Consider the following 24113-nt stretch of genomic DNA (forward strand, 5'->3'; position numbering starts at 1 on the left):
TTTGGATGAAAAGGGCCACTGTGTGAATTTCTAGGTAGACTTAATGATGCCCTTATTATTTCATTATTGAATTAATCCCTTTCTACACCTCTCTCAGTATCAATTGAAAATCAGGACAGTGATATTTACTGGTATTTCCTCAATATTTGAATCATTTTTCAAGCAAGCCCACTGCCCTAGCTTTTATGGCTGTAGTTAAGCATCTACCTCAGAAAGAAAATCCATTTTCCCCAAGAATCTTGATATTTTCCTGTTACAATTTAATTCTGACCTCCTTAAGACTATATCCCTCCAGCTTTTCACTCAGTCATAGACACAATACCCATGAACAATTCAAGCTGTGTGTGTGTGGGGTGAGAAAAAGAAAATATAATATTTCAATAGAAGTTGATTGAGAGATGAAAATGGTTAAAGAAAACTTATCTCTGTTTTATGTTCATGGCCCTAATCAGGAAAATTGCACTAATTCCATTGTGAAAATGTCCTCAATAGAATTCAAATACTAAGTGAAGTTTTGCTTTAGTTTAGTTTAAAATATCTTCAGATAGATATTTTAAAAGGCAAATGATTCTACCATCTGAACAGAAACCAGAGTATTTACATAGACATTTTAAACAAATACTTGCCACCCCTATGAAAAAGAGTCTCGCTGTATGATAAAGAAACTGACTGAAACATGCTTTCCAGCTGTTGCAGACAGCCGTGAGTGTTCACCCTGATGCCATTGAGAAAACTATAGAAGACATCATGGAACTGAAAAAAATTAACCCGGACATAAATCCACAGTAAGAATGGGTTTAATATGCTATAAATATAGAACGCCAGCTCCTCCGTGGCCAGGTGTCCCACAGGCACCCTCTCTGTCTCCTATGCCTTCCCTCTTCCCCCTGCAGTCTTCTGCAGTATTACAAGCTACAGGTGAAGAATGAAGGGAAAAGGTGCCTTTTCCATGTTTGTAAATAGAGCATCTTTGTACAGCTGTTGTGAAATTTATAGAGATGCTTCTGAGGTGCAATGAATGTAAGACATTTGATGGGTAACCCTGATACCAGAAGAGAAAACTAAGGAAGCCCATTCATCAATAATTGCTCCATATGTTACGTCTGTTTTACATCAATAGTAAAGGTTCAAATTGCAAATGTGTCTGAGCTGATTCTGCTCCTTCAAGAATCCTCCTTCTGTTCATGACAGGCTCATCCTCTCCGAGCTACTTCCAACCTGCTTGTCAAGAAGACAGGCATGTGTGGGAGGGAGAGATGGTTTTCATGTGACGACTTTAGAACTTTGTGATTTAAGCATCTCATCTTGGAAATATTAAAATGCATTTGGCAATGTACATGACAGTTAAAATTAGCTTTCTATTTTCCATTGGGTGCAAAAATTTTTCAGTAGAATTTGGGACTAAGACTATTGGGTAGAATAAATTCTGCATGTAGATATACTTAGAAACAGCTTAGGGAGGCAGTGATCAAACTGTCTTTGAGATGTACACACCTGAGAACTTCAGATGTTAAAGCGGAGTCTTCTGATTGCCAGAGGTGAAAGGAATTTTAGTGTTAACTTACTTAGGTGTAGCTCTGGGAAGGATTCTAAGTATTAGCTAATCAGGCCTCATCACAAAACTTCATTTCCAGGTCAACATAGCATTTTCCTGCAGCCTCTTCAGCTAATTGCTGCCTTTTCTTTATTCAGCCATTAAAGGTTGATTTAATTATGCTGTACATGTCTTTTTGAAGCCTTCTGACATATACTTTATTCCTTTGGGAAGGCGATAAGAAGGCAATTCATTTTGAATTAAATTGAACCAGAAATTTAAGACTACAACTGAACATGAGGGATTAAGCCTATAATCATATTTAGAGATTAGATTTAATAGCAAATCTTTTGTATGTTTCCTTTATGAAAGCTCTGTGTTTCAGTCAAAAGCTCTTCTTTACTTTCTATTCTTTTGATTTTCTTTAGGGAGAAAAAGAAAATGCTTGTTGATAGTGATTGTGGTTTTACATCTCAATATGGATGTTAGTGCTTTTTTGCCAGATTAACATTGATAAAATGTGATTTTTTAAAAATTAGATAGTTTTCTGGAAAGTAAGTAAATCAAGAATGAGGAGGGGAAGGCCAGTGGAATTATTTTATCATTTTTCAGGTTATGCTAATATTAAGCTTACTTTGTTTTTATTACATATTTTGAAGTACTGCTTGTGGTGGTAGTAAGAAGCATGACAGTAAAAGTTGAATTGGTTTCTCTGTTCCCTCACCTTTTGTTTCTCCCTACACTTTTCTTCCTCAAAATGAGCTCCCATCTTAGTCCTGTGTTGATTTTCTGGGTGGCCAGGCCACTGTGCCCTTGTCCTAAATTTAAATATCTGATCACATTTTGGTGCTAGGATAATAAGTAGCATAGGGCCATGAATGTTCTCAATTATGTGACATAAGTATCCTCTATATTTGGAGTAACTGTGGAATCTTAAGACATAATTCTCTGTCTCTTCAACTTTAGATTTAATCTCTGCATCTCATTTAATTCCTTGCAAAAGAAAATACTATGACTACCACCACAACAAAAATTTTCACTTTTAGTGAGTGAATTAGAAATAGGAGTAGAGTGGATAATAACTACTGGGTTGGATCATATAAATACACAACCCTCTTTTTTTCTGTTTTATTTTCTTACATTATAGTTTGCTTTTGTACAATATTTGATTCCTCCTTTCAGTTGTAGTCTCGTAACTCTCTCCCTACCATACCACCCATGACCCATTATCATAATCCCCATACTTGTCACTTCCCTCTTTTGACCCCTCTCCCTCTCTGTTTCTGGCCAGATTGCAAGTTTTGCAAGCTATGTTCCACCTATACATGAAACCATCTGATATTTTTCTTTTTTCTTCTGATTTATTTTGTTTAGCATAATCCCTTCCAGCTCCATCCATGTTGACACTAATGGCACGTGGTTATCATTTTTGACTGCTGAGTAGTATTCAATTGTGTATACATACCATATCTTCTTTATCCAGTCACATGTTTGGGGACATTTAAGTTGTTTCCATATCTTGGATATTGTAAATAGAGCTGCAATAAACACAGGAGTTCAGGTTTCCTTTCAAATTATTGTTGTTGTGGCCTTTGGTTAGATTTCTAGTAGAATTGCTGAATCATAAGGTAGATCTATTTTTAGTGTTTTATGTGTTCTCCACACAGCTTTCTAGAGTGGCACATCCATCATTCACTATGAAGGTGAATGACTGTGAAGAGGATAGCAGGGAAAAAAACATGTCTGAGACCCTATCTTTAGGTTTTAAGATCCCAGCAAACAAATATAGAACAATTTATATGACTGTAATTTATCTGAAAAAAGATCTTGATGATTAGCCATCTGTTTAATAAACTTGTTATACATGTGACAGCTTAAATAGACCCTGTTTGACTTTCTCCATTGTTAGAGAGTAAGAATAGAATTCAGGTCACAAGCAGCACATAACACATGTGTGTTATGAGTACCTAGTTGTTTTTGTTTGGTGAAATATTTTCAGAGGGCTGTTATGCATACTACCTTTGCTTTCAGCAAAGCGTCTGAAAATTAATTATGTTTCATGAGAGGGAGTTGAAGGAGTGGGGCTATTATTTCTTTATTTATAACCCTGGAGATGGAACTAACGGAAAAAAAAATTGCTATCTTAAAATAAATAAGCATGGCAGGGGAAAGGTGGACATACATTGTACTCAGAGAACAGAATTTGGACCACCTGTTAATAAGGAAAGCAGATTTTGTTTCTGCAAGTACCAAGTTCTTCCTTTGGTATTGCCTCATGAGTCAGGGTCCTCCCAGGCAGAGGTGTTTTTGTTTTTGTTGTTGTTTTATTTTGAAAGTTGTCGACCCTTATACCTCTGAGGGCTTTCTCTCTTTTCCCACCTACCCGCCCATGTCTTTTACAAGCCCTCCTAGGGGAGCTAAGGGATCCCTAAGATCCCATTATTTCTATACTTTTCTATGTCTTATTTTCAAGTCACCTGCATAAAGCACTCCCCTTGTCTTTAAAATCAGACTTTTGCAAATTGACTGAAGAAACACCAAAAGACAAGGTAAATTGTAGCCAAGTTCAACAACTGTATGCCATGGGGCTTTAGGAAGAAATTGTGCTTCTATTAAATAGATCCTATTTGAACAATTTCCTAAATACTATATAAATAAAAAGTCCTCTTGTGTGTCATGTAGTTTTCTTTTCCTCGTGTGCTACTTCTGTTTTTTCTCATCAGTTTCCCCCCACCATGATCCCTATGTTCCCTTGCCCCCCTGTCTTCCTCCATCCCTCTTAACCTGGGAACCTTCAGTATTTAGTGATGTTTCCTTGTTTTTCTAATATTTTATGTTGCCAAATTGCCCACTATGTAAATGTCCAATACTTGTTTTTGCCATTATGACTTGCTTAACTATGTTTCTTCTTTTTTTTTGAACTCCTTAGGTTGGGTATCTCTCTCCAAGCTTGCCTTCTGCAAATTGTTGGTTATAGAAACCTTATTGCTGATGTGGAAAAACTGCGCAGAGAGCCCTATGATTCTGAAAATCCCCAACATGAGGAGATGCTTTTGAAGGTTAGTCAAAAGAACAATGAACAGTAGAATAATGTCAATCTTTGGCTCAGGTCAGTTCTGTCTGCCCAGCACCCACCATGTGTTCACATGCTCTGGATTTGGAGAACTGGTAGAAAAATGATACCACATGGGCAATGTCTCCCTCCCACCCCCACACTGGGCACCGCTCACTTACTGCTTGACATGTCAGAGGCACACATGTTCATTGGAAAGTTTATGTAAGAAGTTAAATGTAAGCCTGGTGTTCTTTGGTGCTCTGAGAAAGCATTAGGTGATTTCTGTGGGCTCTGGCTTAGATTGTTTAACTGTGTTCAAAACCAATAAGAGAAATAGCATCTGTCAAAGACTGACCTGGGATTTCCATTTATGACTTTTAATAGACATCAAAGAAGATGAAGTTGGTTTCTGCTTCAGCAATCGCCCTCTTGGGAAATTACCCGAGATCTTAATGATGATTATTTATTCATGTGGCTTGGAGAGTCTTAGAAGAGGAAGTCAAGGTTTATAGCTGATGGATTAAAAACAGCTGGAAGATGAAGATGTTCTTATAGTCATTCTGGCTGTCAAAGCATAACCTTAAATTTTAAAACCTTATACAATCTGATGGTATACTATAAAACACCAATGAAACCACCTAAAAACACTTAAATGTGAGTTTAGAAATTAAGCTCAATCTTTAGAACTACTCATCTGAATTGTTTCCTAAGTTCACTTTGGAAAACATATGTTTTCTTGGGTGGAGTGTTTCCTTGTCCTTTTGTAGAATTCAAAAAGACACAAAGAGGAAAGAAAATATTTGTTTAGCTACCTTAACTTTATTGGAAAATGTCCCCAGCAGCTGTCATTTTTCAGTGTCTCCTGTTGTGGTTTTGTGTGAAGGAGTATATGTTTCTGTGTATGCAAGTACTTAAGCATATGACTCACTTGTATCTACTAATTAGTGCTAGATCTGATGTGAATCACTAAAAATTAAAGACAACTCACTCTTAACAATAGTTTCCCTTTCTTTTCTCCCCTTCTTAAACTTGACTAACCTAATGACTATCATCTTCTTTTGTTTTTTATTTTTTTGTTTTATGGTAAAGGTAGTCAAGTTCAATAAAATAATCTAGGGGTGGGAAATCAGAAATGAACGAAAAGAACAAGATGATGTAATTAACAGACTGGCTACAGTGTCTGAAAAATGCATCAAAATGCTATGAATTTATTAGAATTACTGGGTTCCAAAAAAAGAAGTATTGGATTCCTTATTTTGATTAATGTACAGCTCTGGCAAATTCTTATAAGGATAATATAAAGAGAAATTTCTTATGCTTATATTTGATATTATGCTTTCTTTATTATTTGTATATTTACATTATTGTTCATTTTACAACAATATTTACTTCCCCCCTCCCCTACCCATCATCACCATAGCCCCCCCACCACATTCCTCCCTCCTTCTGACCCCTCTCTGTCCCCATCCTCTGTAGGATCTCTTTGGTTTATAATTGTTTGTTTTTGTTTTGTTTTGTATTGTAATAACAATACACTCCCCCCCATCTTATTTTGTTCTCTTAAATTCCTTTCATAAGTGAAAATATTTGATATTTTTCTTTTTCCTTCTAACTTATTTCACTAAGCCTAATCCCTTCCACCTCCATCCATGTTGCTGCAAATGGCATGAGTTTATCTTTTTTGATTGCTGAGTAGTATTCCATTGTGTGTGTGTGTGTGTGTGTGTGTGTGTGCGGGCACTCACATGCGCTTATACACACCACATCTTCTTGATCCATTCATCTAGTTTTGGGCATTTGGGTTGTTTCCAGGATTTACCTATTGTAAGTAGTGCTGCATTAAACATAGGGGTGCACATATCCTTTTGAATTATTGTTTTTATGTCCTTTGGATAGATCCCTAGAAGTGGAATTGCTAGGTCATATGATAGCTCCGTGTTTAGTAGTCTGAGGAATCTCCACACAGCTTTCCATAGTGGCGTTACCAGTTTGTATTCCCACCAGCAATATAGAGAGTTCCTTTTTCACCACATCCTTGCCAACATTTGTTGTTGTTAGTTTTTTTGATATGTGCCAGTCTCAACTGGTGTGAGGTGGTATCTCATTGTGGTTTTGAATTACTTTTCCCTGATTATGAGAGATATTGAATATTTTTTCATATGCCAGTTGGCCATTTACAGTTCCTCTTTGGATAAGTTCTTCTGCCCATTTCTCAACTGAGTTTGTTTTATTTTTGTTGATTCGAGCTCTTTGTATATCTTTGTATGGAAAGCAAAGATTTTTTTCCCAGTCAGTAGGGTGTATCTTTGTCTTGGTTAATGTCTCATTTGCTGTGTGGAAGCTTTTCAGTTTGATGTAGTCCCATATTTTATCTTTTCTTTCATTTTCTTTGCTTTGAGTGAAGAGTCTTTAAAGATGTTCTTGAGATGTATGTCTCATAGTGTTTTACCTATATTTTCTTCTATATATTTTATGGTTTCAGGTCTTATGCCCAAGGTCTTATGCTCTATTTATATGAAAATCAAGTTGATTTTTGTACGTGGTGTGAGGTAGTGGTCTAGTTTCATTCTTTTGCTTATGTTAGCCCAGTTTTCCCAGCACCATTTGTCAAACAAATGGTCCTTGTTCTATTGTATATTCTTTGCTTCTTTGTCAAAGATCAATTGTCCATATAGGTGTGGGTTTATTCCTGGACTTTCTATTCAGTTCCATTGGTCTCTGTGTCTGTTTTTGTTCCAGTACCACACAGTTTTAATTATTATGGCTTTGTAGTATAGATTAAGTTTGGAAGTGTGATACTTCCGTTTTCCTTTGTTTTCATCAGTAGAACTTTGGCTGTTCTTGGTTTTCTGTGGTTCCATATGAATTTCATCAGTGCTTGTTCTAATTCTTTGAAGAATGTTGTTGATATTTTTATTGGAATAGCATTTAATCTGTAAATTGTTTTTGGCAGGATGGCCATTTTAATAATGTTAATTCTTCCAATGCATGAGCAGGGGCTATTTTTCCATTTCTTTGTGTCTTCTATTTCTTTTAACAATGTTTTATAATTTTCTTTCTATAGGTCTTTTGCATCTTTTATTAGGTTTATTCCCAGGTATTTTGATTTTTTGTTGTTGTTGTTTGTTTCAATTTTAAAAGAGGTGGCTTTCTTTATTTCTTCTTCATTTGATTGTGTATAGGAATGCTACTGATTTTTGTGTGTTGATTTTGTATCCTGCTACTTCGCTGAGCTGGCTGATTATTTTTGGGTAGCTCTTCTGTGGAGCTTTTAGAGTTCTCTCTATATATTATCATATTACCCACAAATAGTGATAGTTTTACTTCTTCTTGCCCTGTTTGAACTCCTTGTATGACTTTCTCTTATTACCCTGGCAAGGAAATCCAGTATTATATTGAAGAGGAGTGGTGACAGTGGGCATCCTTGCCTGGTTCCTGATCTTAATGGAAAGGCCTCCAGCTTTTCACAGTTGAAAATAATATTGGCTGTGGGTTTGTCATATATGGCTTTTATCACCTTAAGGTATGTTCCTTCTATCCCTAGAATTTCAAGGGCCTTCATCATAAATGGATGTTGAACTTTGTGAAAAGTTTTTCAGCATCTATTGATACATTTATGTGGTTTTTTATTTTACTTTTTTGTTGATGTGTTGGATGACATTTATTGATTTTTGTATGTTGAACCATCCTTGTGCCCCTGATGAATCCCACTTGATTGTGGTGGATTATCTCTATGATGCATTGTTAGATTCTGTTGGCAAGGGTTTTGTTGAGGATTTTTGCATCAATGTTTATTAGGGAGATTGGCTTGTAGTTTTCTTTTCTGTGATGTCTCTGTTTGGTTTTGGTATCAGTATAATACTGACTTAATAGAATGTATTTGGCATTACTCCTTCTTTTTCTATTTTTTGAAAAAGCTTGTGGAGCATAGGTACTAATTCATTTCTGAATGTTTGGTAGAATTCATTTGTGAAGCTGTCTGGTCTGGGCTTTTATTTTTGGGGAGTGATTTGATTACTGCATCAATTTCACTGTACATAATTTGTCTGTTTAGATATTGTATTTCTTCTATGTCTAGCTTTGGATGTTTATATCGTTCTAGGAATTTGTCCATCTCTTTTCTCTACTAGGTTGTTAAATTTGTTTGTATACAAGTGTTCATAATAATCTCTGATTATTCTTTTTATTTCATTGGAATCTGTTATGATTTCTCTTCTTTCATTCAGGATTCTATTAATCTGGTTTTCTCTCATTTTTTCTCTGTGAGCCTGGCTAGAGGTTTGTCTATTTATTTTTTCAAAGGATCAAGTTCTGTTTTCATTTATCTTTTGGATTGTTTTTTTAATTTCTAATTCATTTATCTCTCCTTTAATTTGTATTGTTTCCTTTCTTCTACTGGCTTTAGGGTTTTGAAATTTTGCTTTCATTTGTAATTTTTTCTTTGAAAAGCTTTGCTACCTGATATATAGATTCTAGATGTTCATCGTTGAAAATCAATGTGCATATATACTACATTGATTTCCCCACTAAAAGTCCATGTCTGTATTTACCACATTTTTGTCCCCTTTCTCCTGATTTTCCCACTTTCAAATGAGATGCCCTCTGAACTGATGATATTTGGGTGCTTTCCCTGTACCTTCTTGGATGATCTATGTGTGCATACTGTCCATAGTAGGTAATCTATTGCCATAGGATTTAAGTGATTTGATTTATAAACATATTATCAGTGTACCTACTGGAAGTCTTAAAGGATAAAATAAGTCTGGAGTTTATGATCACTTAAACATAAGATGGGATGAAACTGAATGACATCACTTTATGTTCCTCATCCATTTCTATGAAATGCTTTCTAACTGAATTAATAATAAAAATAAATTTTTAGATGAGCTCATGTACTTTATAGGAAAATACAATCCAGTTAAAACATCCTCCTGGATGTGGAGGAAAAGGAAATCTCCTGCACTGCTGGTGGGGATGAAAACTAGTACAACCACTATGGAAAACTGTTTGGAGGTTCCTCAAACTGCTAAAAGTGGACCTTTCATATGACCCAGCAATTCCACTCCTAGGTATCTACCCAAAAGACACAAAAACACTGATTGAAAAAGATACCTGCACCCCCATGTTTATTGCTGCTTTATTTACAATTGGAACAACATGGAAACAACCCAAATGCCCAAAAGTAGATGACTGGATTAAAAAGATGTGGTACATATACACAATGGAATATTACTCAGCAACCAAAAATAAATAAATAAGCACATGCCTTTTGCAGCAACATGAATGGAGCTGGAAAAGATCATGCTTAGTGAAATAAGCCAGAAAGAAAAGGAAAAATACCAGGTGGTTTCACTCATAGCAAGTATAACGGACCAGACGAGAAAATAACAATAATAATGAATAGCTATATACCAGAGACATTTTATGGGGTGGAGTGGGGAAGGGGATCATAAAACAGTTGGAGGAGGGAAATGCACTGGACTATAGGGATGGCACGCAGGTGATTTGGTGATGGGAAGCCCACAGGATTACAACTGAGATGGAAAAATGCACAAAATGATGTAAAAATAAACTATTACATTATTTTAAAAAACAAACACCCTCTCCTGATGGGAAGAGACAGTCCCAAGGTTATCTGGCTGAGAATTACTTCACCCTGCATGAGTAAATAACTGAATGGTCTCACGTTGTTACTTCAGCAACAAATTTCAGACAGGCAGAAAGCTTGGGACAAAGGTTGAGTGCAAAGAGAAGAGCCATATGTGGAGAGGATGGGACCTGTGTGGTGATCAGCTGCTTGGGAGCACAGCTGCCCTATCTGTAGTGTCATCTGCTGCAGGAACCCCCCTTCCTACTTCTGATTTCCTGTCCTTTCTGGGTGTAACAATTGTATGAAAAGACAAACAACCTATTCATTTTATTATAAAATAATTTTTACCTCTTATCCTTCTAAAAAAATTTTTAGGCTTCCTCCAAGGAGTCTCTGAAATATCTTATAGGAACTGCTGTCATAGACAATAGAAAGATCCAAAACTAATATATTTGCATGCATGCACTTCACAGAGCTCCTCTTAGTAATATAATGTATAAATCTGAGTGAAGAGCAAAGTGTATTTATGTGTGTATATAGGCACGTAAATTTCCTTCTTGTCCTAATGTTTCTTTTGTCTCCAGTTGTGGACATTTTTGAAGCCCAATACACCCCTGGAATCTCGGATTTCTAAGCAATGGTGTGAAATTGGTTTCCAAGGTGATGATCCTAAAACTGATTTTCGAGGAATGGGCCTCCTGGGACTGTACAATTTGCAGTAAGTCCAATGAAGAATGATTAAGTAAGACAGTGATGCTCTGCTGAAATGGGAAAGTTGAGTAATTAGTACCAAAGCCCCTTTTCAGAAGGCTCTAAGAAACATTTAAGTCCTCTGAGATACAACTCAGGTTCACAAAGTGTTAAAAACTATCAATATCTGTCTTATTTGAGAGACTTTGTGCATGTTTCAAAATCTATTTTATGGTACTTTTCAAAAACTTTGGTTATGAAACAAAACATATGCAATAACAGAGGAAGTGTGTAAAGAACCTCTTTGACTAAACACCCAGATTCAATATTAAGATTTTGAAATATTTGCCATGCTTTTGTTACTGTTGTTTTTCTGGTTCTTTTTGTATTTTTGGCAGAACTATGTTCATAAAATCCTACAGTTCACATTTCAGTATACAGTTACCTTACTTAAACCACAATGCCATTATCACACCTAAAAATTTCACAGTGATTCCATGGTGTCATGTAAACACAGCACATATGCCTGTTCCCAATTCTCCCTGCAATGTCTTTTTTGCAGCTGGTTGTTCTGATCCAGTTCCATACACTCTCCACACATTGTGCTTAACGATCACGTCTCTCTGGTCGCTTTTCATTAGAATCTTCCCCGCTCCTCGCTTTGCCCCCACTCCAAGTCATTAATTTGGGCAAGATTCAGGTCAGTTGTGTGTTTGCATTTGTACTCATCCCCTGAATGGCCTAAAAACCGAGGTATTGGGAAAGGCCGGCATAGATTCCTGTCACCACAGGCGACAGCAGAGGAATCATGGCCGCTGGCTCCACTGGAGAGCCCCCAGCTGCCTTTTATCTAGTTCTCCCCATCTCGTGTGCTCTTCACTGACCCATCATTCATGGTACACAAAGTGCTTTCCTAATTTTGTTTTTTTTCTCCCACAATTTTTGGCTGCAATTCCATAAAGTCTGCTTCCTTTATCAACCATAGTTATTTGGTGTCCCTGAAATGTAGGCAGCACAGATGCCCAACTAATTAAGTTGCCAATTTTCCATGAGGAGTTGCTGTCCTGATTTTTCCTAATAGTGATCATGAACCTTTCACTTTGTCTATTTGTCACTATCATTTTTAATCCCTATTTTTTTTGAAAGGATCCATTATTTTTAAAGATTTATTTATTTATTCATACAGAATTGGGGTATAAGCCAGAGAAGCAGGGGCGGTGAGAAGCTTCAGAGACAGGGTGGGAAGCAAAACAGGCAGATCGATGAGGTACACTGCTGAGGGGAGCAGAGGGCGGGTTTAGGAGAGGTCTGCCGTGCCATGTGGGTCACCTCTTGGCCAGAGATAGAAATTGCACTGAAGCGGCTGCGGCCAGCTTGCATTTCTGTGTCCTAACCCATAACGCCACCAGGGAGGGCCCTTAATCCTTAGTTTTTATATGCTTATTGTGATTCAGTTCATTGTGTCCACTATTTCTGTGTGTGTGTTTGTGTGTGCTTTAATGCATCATTTGTTCTCATTTTTCTACCAGAAGGAGTTTTTTTTCAGTTGGCCTTATGTCTTAGGTCACTATCCTATTAGGGAGAATGGTGATATATTTTAAATTAAACCTTGAATTAGATCTTAATCAATGTTGATACTACTTCATATTTCTCTCAAATGTTTGCCTTTGTTTAAATTTAGGGAAATTTAACTACCATCCATTCTTATATGTTTTAAGTGCTACATTATTATCTAATGTGAACAAAGAATAAGCTTTACTGACAAAAATGGTGATTCAAATAAATAGGAAGACAAAGGGCTTTTGAATACATAGAGCTGGGACATTTGGCCTTCCATTTAGAAAAAAAATAGTTAAAGTAACTTCGCTACTGCACCTCAATTCGACAAACAGAATGTCAAAAACAAGTCTTTAACTATGAGGAGAAAATCTTGGGGATACAGAAGCGAGGAGGGTACTCTTAAAAGCACAAACAGTGCCCTCCCTGGTGGCGCAGCAGGTTAAAGCACAGCACTAAGAAGCTAAAGCCACTTCAGCATGAGTTCGATCCCCGGCCCGGAGATGACCACATGGTGCAGCAGACCTCTCCTGACCCGCCCTCTGCTCCCGTCAGCAGTGTACTTCCTCCATCTGCCTGTTCTGCTCCCCACTCTGTCTTTGGTGAATCCTCTCACCATCCTTGCACCTCTGGCCTGTGCCCCAGTTCTATGCATAAATAAATAAATCTTTTTAAAAATTACACAAAGAAAGCATAACTGTAAAAGAAGAATTACTACTCTTAGTTTAATTTCAAACAATAAATAAAATTAACAACTCTCCTCATTTAAATGGAAACCTTCTGGAAGAGAACCCACCATAAACAAAGTAACAGGCAAGACAGGCATCACCTGTGTGATAATGGTCTTGAATCCCATGTGTCATTCTCTATAGGGTTTTTGTCTTAGTGATTTGTGGACCTGCTTGGATAGAGTAGGCCAGCACTCATGAACAGAGAAAACCTAGCTAGCCAACAAAAGTATGCAAAACAAGACTTGTCCCTGTTAACAATCATAGCATTTACATTTATGCAGAACATGTATTACACATCCAACCAAATAATGTATGTGAGTTTTCTCTTGTGATTGTTTTTATGTAGTACACCTTTATTATGTATTATTGGGAATGTGTAAACTTTTTCATTAGGAGACTTCATTGCTCCTTACTCCTGGGAACAGATTTTTTTAAAAAAGTTTCTCTATGCTCCATAAACTACTTCCCATTCATCCAGCATTGAAATATGCCATAAATAATGTGCAAGTAAAATGCATTCGAAAGGCACCTCTTTCCCCTGATGGGTCTGTCCACTCCCTGCCCTTGGCTGTCCCAGCCGCTCACCACATCACTTCCTCCAGGCTCCCATTCTCTAAGGGGTCTCAACCCAACCCTTCATTATAACCCTGCTTCATAAGAATATCTTTGACTTTCAAGGGGAAATGGCCAAAAGCATAATTAGATTTTCAAAACTAAATCTATGTAGATTTAACTGTTATATTCTATTTGGAAAAGTCTATTATGAAAACCTGTTGGTGCTCTGAAACAAGATACAATCTTATACCGGCCTCCATCACTGAATTACAATGGGCTAAATGAATGTGCCCCTCCAATTCCCCCCACCACCGAGTAATGGTTTCCTTTCCTCCACCTCCACCTGCAGGTATTTCGCAGAAAGGGATGCTTCAGCAGCTCAACAGGTTCTCTCCGACTCTCTTCACCCAAAATGCAGGTACCTGTAGGAAATCAAAGGGAGACTAAGCTTTATGGGTCAGATAGAATGGACTTCATCTCCTACCTGATCTGTGGGAACAGCATCAACCCAGCAGAGCCAAGGCCACAAAGGAAACAGACATGTACCAGATGGTGTCACTCATGTGGAATATAAAGAAGCAAAGCAAATCAAAGGAACAGACAAAACCAAACCCAAATTAACCCTTGAAATCTACTGCAGAACTGAGACTACCAGAGCAGGAGGGAGCAAAAAGTGGGAGGGGGACCCATTGGACTAGGGGATTTGGTGATAGGTAAGGTAATATGTCTGAAGAGATGTGAACCTGTACTCCTGAGACAGACACCGTGTTGTAAATTACTGTAAAATCATTTAGTAATATAAAAACAAGACCACACAGTTATTTCAAACAACCTTCTGACCAACACTGTGGGTTAAAACTTCAGGTACTTATTTGGGATTTTAAGATGTAAGGTGACACCGTTCCAGTGAGGTGTGGATTTCCCTGGGGAGGATGGGAGCGTGAGAATCTGGAGGAGCTGAGAGACCAGGAGCGGCACTGGGAGCAGAGGGGTGGGGAAGCAGAAGTCATGGTGTCAGGGGCCAACTGAGCACACCTGGAACTGCTGAAACTTTTTTTCTTAAACTAGCTTCTAAATTATTCGCATTTTCATTTATCTTTCTAAATTTTTTTCTTTAACTGATTACATGAAGGGATATCACTAAAGAGGAAATAAGGTATTTTTCTTTGCTTTTGTGTTTTGTTGCTTTTATTTTATCTTAGAATAAGTAAAGGTAAATATTTTAAATATGAATTCATGGAAAATTTTTTAAAAAGCAAACATTTCCCAGCTTTTTATTTTAGCTAATTAACTCTAGTTTAGTAAAGAAAACTATGTTATTTTGCAATTGTGGTTTTGTGTCATCTTTTTTCTCTTCAGCTGGTAAATTCATTGTTACTGTGTATGTTTGCTAAATAAATCCAAAATTTTATCATATTAATTTCAAAGATCAGAAATAGGTTGACTTTGGGTACCCCCTTCCACCATAAGGTTCATTAAATTGAACTATACTTCCCAAATTATAAATATACATTTATATAACTTATATATGTGTATACAAGTTTTATAGCTATAACTTATATAAATGTAAATTTATAAGTTTATATCTTTTATAGATTAAATTTTTATTTTTTAAACTTGTTTTACTTTAAAAAAACACTAATCACTTGGCTTTTTCTTGATAGATGGTTATAACAAAGCCATTTTAATTTTTAGCATTTTGTGCTTCTGGATTGCCTATTTATATAATGCAAAAAGTCTAATCCCACTCCAATTATTGGCTAAAGAAAATAAATATAATAGAGAAAATTTTTGAAAATTGGCATTTCCTGGAGGAGCACCACCCAGAAGACTTCAACCCTCATGGTTCTTGGAAAGTGACAATATGCTTAAAATATTTTCTGGTTATCCATGCAAGGGGGATTCATTTTGCCTATGAGCCATTCCCAAAGAAAGGCTTCATAGTTTTATGTCCTGTGTCAGCTATCAGAGAGGAGGTATCTGCGGATTTGTATAATTGCTCTGACATAGCTTGTGTGTGTGTGTGTGTGTAGTCAGAGTTTAGGTTTTGTCCCTCAACCTACAATAAAACCATAATTACTTCAAATTGATGGTAAACCACTAAATGAAAACCAGAATGTTTTTAAAATTCATTTATCCTTCACCAATGTCTGTTGATTGGCTGATGCAATGGACAGTTGCACAGGTTCTGTCCAGCCCTGAGTATTTCGGGTGTTCAGGTAGGTAGTCAGCATGTGTTAAGGAAAACTCCTTCCTGTCTGTCCTTCAGCAAGCGCCACACATTACTGCACTTGTGAATATCCACTGTTGAGTCTAAAAATCAAATCAGAGATAAAAAAAAATAGATTAAAGCTTAAAAGGAGAATTTTGTCTATTGGTTTTAGTCTATTTGTTTGGTATGTTTGGGCCAGGATATCCTATATGTAATGAAATGAGTGGAAATTGTTTGGCTTTTTCTTATATTTCCAATGCAGAGAGCATTTTAATGTAAATATATAGGCAAGTCTTGCCCTACGACTTGCCTATCAGATGTCTCTTTTTCTGATAAACCTGTCTTTTTAAAGTGCAGCCTTTGCTTGTTTGTCTATGCAGATGTCTTTTATATTAATAAAATCACCTTGTAAAAAAAAAACAGACACTATGTATTTATAAAGATACATTGAAAGGAAGGAAGGTGCTTGTAAATTTGTTTATATCAAGTTTCTTAAATTCCATACCTAACTCATTTTAGTTTGGATCAGAGCCTTTGGCTGGTTGGTTGTTAGTTTTCTGTTGCACTCTAGAAAGAAGTAGATGTTTTTAATATGAATGCAGGCAGTGACTGTGAATTATAGCCAGTCATGTAGGAGGCACATATAGTTAAGGAGCTTCACGTTTTTGTGCCTGTGCTGTGTCTCTTGTGTGTCTTGTAGTATAGTGTGTGCAGTGTATTTATAGAGAGTGCTCCTTTTTTCCACTAAGATAGAAGCTGAATGTTTGGTTGACTCTAGTTTTCATTTATTTAGTTCAAATGCTAGCCCCAATTTTTAGAGTAAAATGCTGAGTAAAAGTTACATCAACCATAAAGAAGAATGGAACATGGCTCCTGCTTAAGAGATGTTGGCAAGATGGAGAGGGGATAAGCTAGGCCCCCCAAAAGAAAATGGTAGGCAGTAGTAGTTCTAGAGCACCTTTATGACAGAACCTTTCTTTCACCAGTCATATCCAGATGCTCATATTATAAAACAGATTTCAGTGAAATTGCTGTGGTTTAGCTCTTTTAGCTTCTTCAAGAAGTACTTGTTGGAACAGAAAATTTAAAACCTTTATCTCCTCTCTCCTTCACTCTCTTCTTCCTTCCATCCATCCTTCTATCCCTTTTTGTCTCTCCTTCCTCCTCCCTCCCTCCCTCTCTCCTTTCCTTTTTTTCACTTATTCAGTAATTTCATTATTAATGAATATTTATTTGGCAGCTACTGCAATCTAGACTTCATATGAGACTGAGTAGGATAAAAGTCATGAAGTAAAACCAGATGTAATGCAGTTGAGGAACCATGAGAACAGGCAGCATCTGGTTAGAGGAGAGAGATCAAGCAGGCAGGTTTCATGGAGGAAGTTCTAGATAATGATAACAGTGTAATATTCTCTTAGTGTTTGGCCTTTGCAGCTGTCTCCCACTCCCGTACAAAAGTGAAAAAGGGCTAAATAGCATTAAACATCCTTTAATAATTCCAGTTCTCATTTCCATATAAGTTGTATTTTTGTTTTTAATTAATAGCATTTAAATTGATTAGTAGTTGATTTATAGACATCTCTGCATTTGCACATTTTTAACATAAACATTAATGAGAACAAGTACCAATTAGACAATAAATCTTGTTTATTTATTCACTCATGTAGCAAATTCAGCAAAGCAGAATGGGAGAAGAAAAGGCTGGATAAAGCAATTGGGTGAGTGTGGAATTTCATGTATAAAGGTTGTGAGTGAATCAGAGTTAGAATGAATATGATCATTTTTTGCAATGCTAATTTCCCATAACATTCAGTGAATTCTGTGATTTTCACTTTACAGGTACTCATTTGCCATAGTGGGCATCAATATAACTGATCTGGCATATAATCTACTGGTGAGTGGAGCTCTGAAGACTCATTTCTACAACATTGCCCCAGAAGCTCCAACATTGCCCCACTTCCAACAGACGTTCTGTAAGTGTCCTATTGGTTAAGTATTGATAAAACTTTCTATAGATCATTGAAGACAAGAGTCAGAGCTGAGAGAGTTTTGTGATTTGGCTACTTTGGGATGTAACTTGAAAACTTCAAAACTTTAGTTTTGATTTTCTTATTTTTTTGGATGGATGGATGAGAGGCTAAAATATTGAATGGCATCCAGAGGGAGAAAGAGAACAATTTTGGGGATGTTTATACCTGAATGATACTAGTACCAGTAAAAATGACAATGAAGGTAAGCAGAGGAAAACAAAGAGATAAATCAAGAAAAATACACAGAACTAAGCATGAGTGTTCATATGCAGCGAGTAACTAGGAAGCATGGGACTTACACCAAGGTACATATCGTTATGAAATCTAACAACACTGGATAAAGATGATCTTAAAAATTTGCAGAGATATCATATAAAAAATCGGGAACCAAGGTGTTATCATACTTCTTAACAGTATCTTTGTATTCTAGCATACAGTGAAATTATATGTTTAAAAATGAAAAAGTTTTAAAATCTAAGGGAATGTGATTTCCAATTTAGAATTCTATACTCATTCAAACTTACCAATTAAGTGTGGCAGTTGAATAAGACATTTAAATGCATTGTCTTAAACATTTTACCTTCTGTGCTTTATCACAAAGTTCCTGAAGAATATATTTCCATAAAATAATAGAATGATTTTTATTTTTTCCATAAAAAATAACATAAAAGGAATAAGTGGGTTCTAGAAAGCAGGAAATCTATCACAGGAGAGAACTGAAGGTGAAGGGACAGGCTAAAACGATATCTGTGCAATAGGATGAGAATAATAAAGCTAGGTTTCAGCAAATCTGAAGGATATGACCTCGATGGAATATTGGCCATGTTTAAATAGAGGGAGGGATACTCGTATCCTCAGGGGAAAATTTAGGATTAATTAGCCTTTGCCTGAATTGCTGGGTTTCCAAAGGAACCCTAACTCTGGTGAGGAAGCATGCAACAGGAGCACTTTTTACCCAAGGCCTTCACCAGGATTTGGAAACAGACCTCCATACATTGGAATATCAGCAGAGGAACCTCAGTCTCTTTAGAGGAAGCCAAGTGTGCCTTGAATTGATTGTTCCTCTGTTCACTACGGTCAGCTGTGCCGGTCTCCAGTACTCTTGCAATTACCTGAGTCCTGGCATATGTCTCTGCTGTCTAATAACTGAATACATTGAAGCAAAACCAAGACACGTTCTTTATGTAAGTGAGTGGAGTTTTCAGATTATAACTCATACCCTGGAAGCCACATATGATTTCAGAATTTTGATTAAAATCATCACACAGCCTCTATTTCCTGGATGTAACAAAGAGGCTCCCAGAAATATGCTCATAAACTTGACAACATGACTTTTTCAGCCTTAAGGGGAAGAATCCTGAGAATGGATTTGGGAACCACTCCTACCTTAGTCACTAAAAACGAAGCCTATTGTTTTGTTTTTTAAAAAAACTATTAAAATTAAGAATGTTTGTTGCAAACTCTCTTTTATCACCTCTGTTGCTCACACCCTCGCCATGGAGGTGAAAGAGCTAGGATTCAAACCAGGTTTCTGGATCATACTCTTTGCTGCTCATTATTCTGTTTCCTTCTACTAAGACAAAAGAAAAACTTGGTTTCCTTTTGTTAAGTAAGATTATGCCCTTAAATATTTTTTCTACTATATCCGAAGACATGTGAGGTTGCACTGGGTTAATGACATGCAAATATCCAGTATTGTTATCTTTATAACATTTTTTTTAATTAAGGTCTTGTGTGTAGTGGAGGGGAGGAGCAAGTTGGACAACCACACATTTTTAGATTCTATATCAAATGCTGAACATTGATTCCAGAAATTTCCCCAATCCAGATTATTCATAGGTAACATGTTTAAGTCATAGAAGTGTTGGAAAATGAAACCATGCACTAGAACAAAGTAGTCTTATTAATACTTTCATCTCAAATAATGACCAGCCCATGTGGTTCAGAGTCTATTTAAAACATATGGTCTCCTAATAGCTTATCAGAACACATTTGTTTGACTTGTCCAGTCAAATCAAATATTAGTAATTTAGAAAATTCAGACCATTCTGTTAATTTAATGAGGAAGAGAAGGATGAGGCAGTCATGATCAGCCTCTCAGAATATGTTCCGGATGTGGTTCACATTTAAGAGATGGCAGAATTGATTTGTCTTCCTGCTTGAGAAGAGTCAGAATAACTCCAAAACCAATTACAGATATCTTGCTGATTTTTAACTTGTACTGTGCTGACTTTAAAGAGTCATCTTAAACAATAGTACTGGCTGTATTTTGAGCTCTTCTTTGAGCTCCTTGCTCTAATCTTTCAGCATCCAGGGTGAGTTCAAATGTGATTAGGGACCATTTTTCCTTCTACATTCTTATCATTGTCTTATCTCCAACAGGCTATTTGATGCATGAGTTTCATAAGTTTTGGATTGAAGAGGACCCCATGGACATAATGGAATTTAATCGTGTGCGGGAGAAATTCCGCAAGAGGATCATAAAACAGCTGCAGAACCCAGACATGGCACTGTGCCCACACTTTGCTGCCTCGGAAGGTTTACTCAACATGTAGTCACCCATACTGGTTTAATGGACCCCCCGGAACACTGCCTCATTGTCGTGTTAGATCTCTGCTTTAGGTCCCAGCGCTCACTGAATGCACACAGCGGTCGTATGCATGCCTTTTGGTACAGTATTTTCATCTTTTGGTCATAATTCCCAGATCCCCAGATACCACTATTTCTGGGGTCTCTGTCATCCTGTAACTGCTCATATTGTGGCATTATGCAGTGTTAGATCTTGCCTTGACTCCCTGGTATGAAAAGAGTTTTCTATTTTTTTAGATTGTTTTCCTTCCCCTCATCATTCAGCATTAAAGAGCTGTATTTCACTAGCTGTATTTTGTATGTAAGAGATTTAGCTGCATTTTGTTCTGTGAAAGCCTTTTAATTTATTGATAGGTTCCATCACTACCGCTGCTAGCTTTTCAAGCCAGGTTCATGCTTGGACCGCATTCCAATAAAGTATAAGACTTTAAGATAATACAGACAGACACATGATAAGCCAAACCATTCCAGCAAACAGCTGTGCTTCATAAAAGTATACAGAGGCTTACAAGGACCAATGTAGGTAGGTGCTGTTTTGTTCAAAGTACCTTAGGATTATACTGTAGTTTATACCTCTTCCCTCCCCCATTGCAATTGTGTCAGAGTCATCTGGATAGCAAATTACATTATTTCCATCATTTTAAATTACTTTATTTCCATCATTTCACTGGCTTGGATACCTAAATATGTTAGTCATACTTGGAGCCTCAGAAAAGGAGTAAGCATACTTCCCAAGCTGCAAAAGGTTTTTCACTGCCTGCCTCTGGCTAAACTCAGAGCCACCCCCAGCACTGTTCTGATCCAGGCATCTCTGCTTGGGGAACTGAGTGCTGACTGCTTTGCTTTCTCTCTCAAGACACAATATTAAAAAATAATTTGTAAGAAGATATGTTGCAAGAGAGGAACCTCAGCTATGACGTTCTGCAATATTCCTTGGAAATACCGACCTTGTCTTACACCCATGGGACAAGTAAATGGCTTGGAAGGAGAAAAAAATTCAATCATTCCAGAACTGCTAAACATCATTTGAAAAACCATGATTTTGTTTGGAATTATGATTGTAGTCTGTTGAATAGTATTTACCATGGCATTTCATACCCATGGTATTTTATACCTTCTGACTATCGATTTTAGTATTAATAGACATTTGTGTAATCACTTGCTTATTTAACTGAATTTTGAGTACTGCCTAACTGTCAGTTATATGAATAAAGTACATGTCATTCTACCATAACATAGTATGGATTTCATTGTAATATTTATGCTCCTACAGCTTTGGAATATGCAAACATGTGGGTGGATAGAATATCAAAGACAGACAACCTGGAGATGATCCAAATCACACCATCATTCTGAAAGGCCAGGTGTAAATTAGTGTGTCATGTCTGAGAGACTTCTTTTATTTAACTAAACTTGAAGACTAGTGATGCATTAATCAAAGTAGAAGAGCCAACTCTTTCTTTCCAGCTCCCTGCAAAACCTGGTTTGTCTACTGCCAGCAGCTTGGAAGAAAGCATCAGCTGCTGACCGTATCCTGGTTCATTTGAACTCCTCTGAGATTGTTCTATCCATTTCTTTTCAGACCAGTATCAAAGGTAGCATTTTGCATTGAGTCCAGAAAGCTGAGTAGGGGGTGGAGTCCAACAAACTCTGCAGAGTTACTTTAGGACAGCCTTCCCCTTAACAATTTCCCCCTTTTGATTTCATACAACCATATCTATGGTGGCACAGATCACAGAGTGTAGTCTTAAGAGAAAGTCTCCATAAGGTTTCCAGTCTTCCTAAGGTTTCAATGTATGCAAAAGAAGCAGCAGTCACCAGAGATGTTCATGAATGCCCGGTATGATGGTCATTACTGGAAAATAGTCCATCATTATAGGTGAAGAGAAAAAAATGTTCCAATATATCAAAATAACAGGAGCAGGAAAAAAATTTTAAAAACTTGTTTAACTTCTCTAAAGACAAGTTCTCTCAACCTTGCTCCCAACTTAATCTAACAATGTACAATCTATTTACAAATTCAAGCTACCTTTTAACCATTTTTCTATTTTTCCATAAAAATAGAGCAGACTACAGCAATATTTAGATGGCCTTGTTGGAACACTCCATATAATATCAGAGCAAACAGTTGATGTCCAGTCGACGTAGGCTTCAGGAACAACATCAGTCTCAGCAGAGTTAACCTGGGGTCACCTCTTCTCGAGATTACCACGGCTCAATGTTTTTCTCGGGTTGTCCAGTCCTTCCAATGGAGGCAAGCTTCCTCACCTTCTTTGGAGGCCTCTGGAACCCTATAAACAAAGCAGCAGATCTCCTTTGTTCAGCTCTGTTTGAAGTTCCTGGAGAATGCCAAGCAAAGCCACTGAAGCACATTGCCAGTTTCTTCAGTTTAAACAGACAAAATCCCCTATTGAAGTTATGCAAAAACAGACTCATGAGTAGTAAAAATCGCTACTACAATTTTTTTTAAAGATTTATTTATTTGTGCATACAGAACTGGGGTACAGGCCAGAGGCTCAGGGGCGGTGAGAGGCTTCACCAGAGACAGAGTGGGGAACAGAACAGGCAGATCTACGAAGTACAGTGCTGAGGGGAGCAGCGGGCAGGCCAGGAGAGGTCTGCCACACCATGTAGTCACCTCCAGGGCAGGCAGGAATTGAACTCATGCGGAAGCGGCTTTAGATTCTCAGTGCTGTGCTTTAACTTGCTGCGCCACAGGGGAGGGCCAGCTACTACAATTTTTATACTGTGTTGGTATCAAGGGAAGAGAAGAAATAGAAACAAAATGAGCTCTGTTGAAAAAAAAAATTATCTCAAAGCAAGGAAACTGGCTTTGAATCAAATAAACAAAAATGCCAGTAGTATTTGAAACAAAACTTAGTAACATCAGTCTATTTGGCTTTTTGTGGAAAATATATATCCACTGTCAAAAGTTCAATCTGTTGACAGCTGTTACTAGAAGAAAAAAAAAAGTTTTTTTTTTTTCCTCAGAAACAATTTCTGCAGATACCAGAGTAATGAATATAGCATGAAAGGACAATGATCAACATTCACAATTTACATACATATCAAAAAATACATGTTTATTTATATATTTTAGAAAAACAAGGTTAACAGCTGTGTTCATGCCCAAAGTTTACCTTTTTCCAAGTGACAATGCTTCCTTCCCAGTTTTACTTTACTATGTATACTAAATTAAACAAACTGATGTGAATGCTTTCCCCAGGGGGAAAAGGAGAAATTTTGTGGAGTGTCTCAGGAGCTCTACTGAAGTTCCACAAAACTTCCTTCGATGAACCAAATGACAAGCTACCAAATTGCATTGCAATTAAAATTCTGGGAAACTTGGTCACAAGTATGAATAACAAAAAATAACAGCAAAGACAATCTCAATTTCTGTGAAAGCTCCGGCTCAGTTCAGTAGGACAATGTTGACATTCAAACCATAGTGTTTTAGTTATTCTATTTTTTTTATTTTATTACTAGACTCTTTTTTCTTCAAAACTTAGTTATTCAAAACTTCCATTTGTCTGACATTATCAACCCAAATAAGAGAAATTATACATACAT

At 36.9% G+C, this 24113-nt stretch overlaps 1 protein-coding gene across 1 annotated transcript in view; it reads left to right on the top strand.

The window, feature by feature from the left end:
* The window catches only part of ELMOD1 (ELMO/CED-12 domain containing 1), a 52150-nt gene extending 30426 nt beyond the window's left edge, over positions 1 to 21724 (top strand). Inside the window, exons 5-11 of the mRNA XM_004689072.2 lie at positions 688 to 785; positions 4464 to 4593; positions 10764 to 10897; positions 14062 to 14130; positions 17592 to 17642; positions 17764 to 17897; positions 20337 to 21724. Of these exons, the coding sequence (XP_004689129.1) occupies positions 688 to 785; positions 4464 to 4593; positions 10764 to 10897; positions 14062 to 14130; positions 17592 to 17642; positions 17764 to 17897; positions 20337 to 20509 (789 nt within the window). The 3' untranslated portion in view covers positions 20510 to 21724. The remainder of the gene's footprint in view (positions 1 to 687; positions 786 to 4463; positions 4594 to 10763; positions 10898 to 14061; positions 14131 to 17591; positions 17643 to 17763; positions 17898 to 20336) is intronic.
* Positions 21725 to 24113: the final 2389 nt, after the last annotated feature.

The sequence above is a fragment of the Condylura cristata genome, unplaced genomic scaffold (genome assembly GCF_000260355.1).
Source record: "Condylura cristata isolate star-nosed mole 26May11 unplaced genomic scaffold, ConCri1.0 scaffold00025, whole genome shotgun sequence".
Classification (NCBI taxonomy): Eukaryota; Metazoa; Chordata; class Mammalia; order Eulipotyphla; family Talpidae; genus Condylura; species Condylura cristata.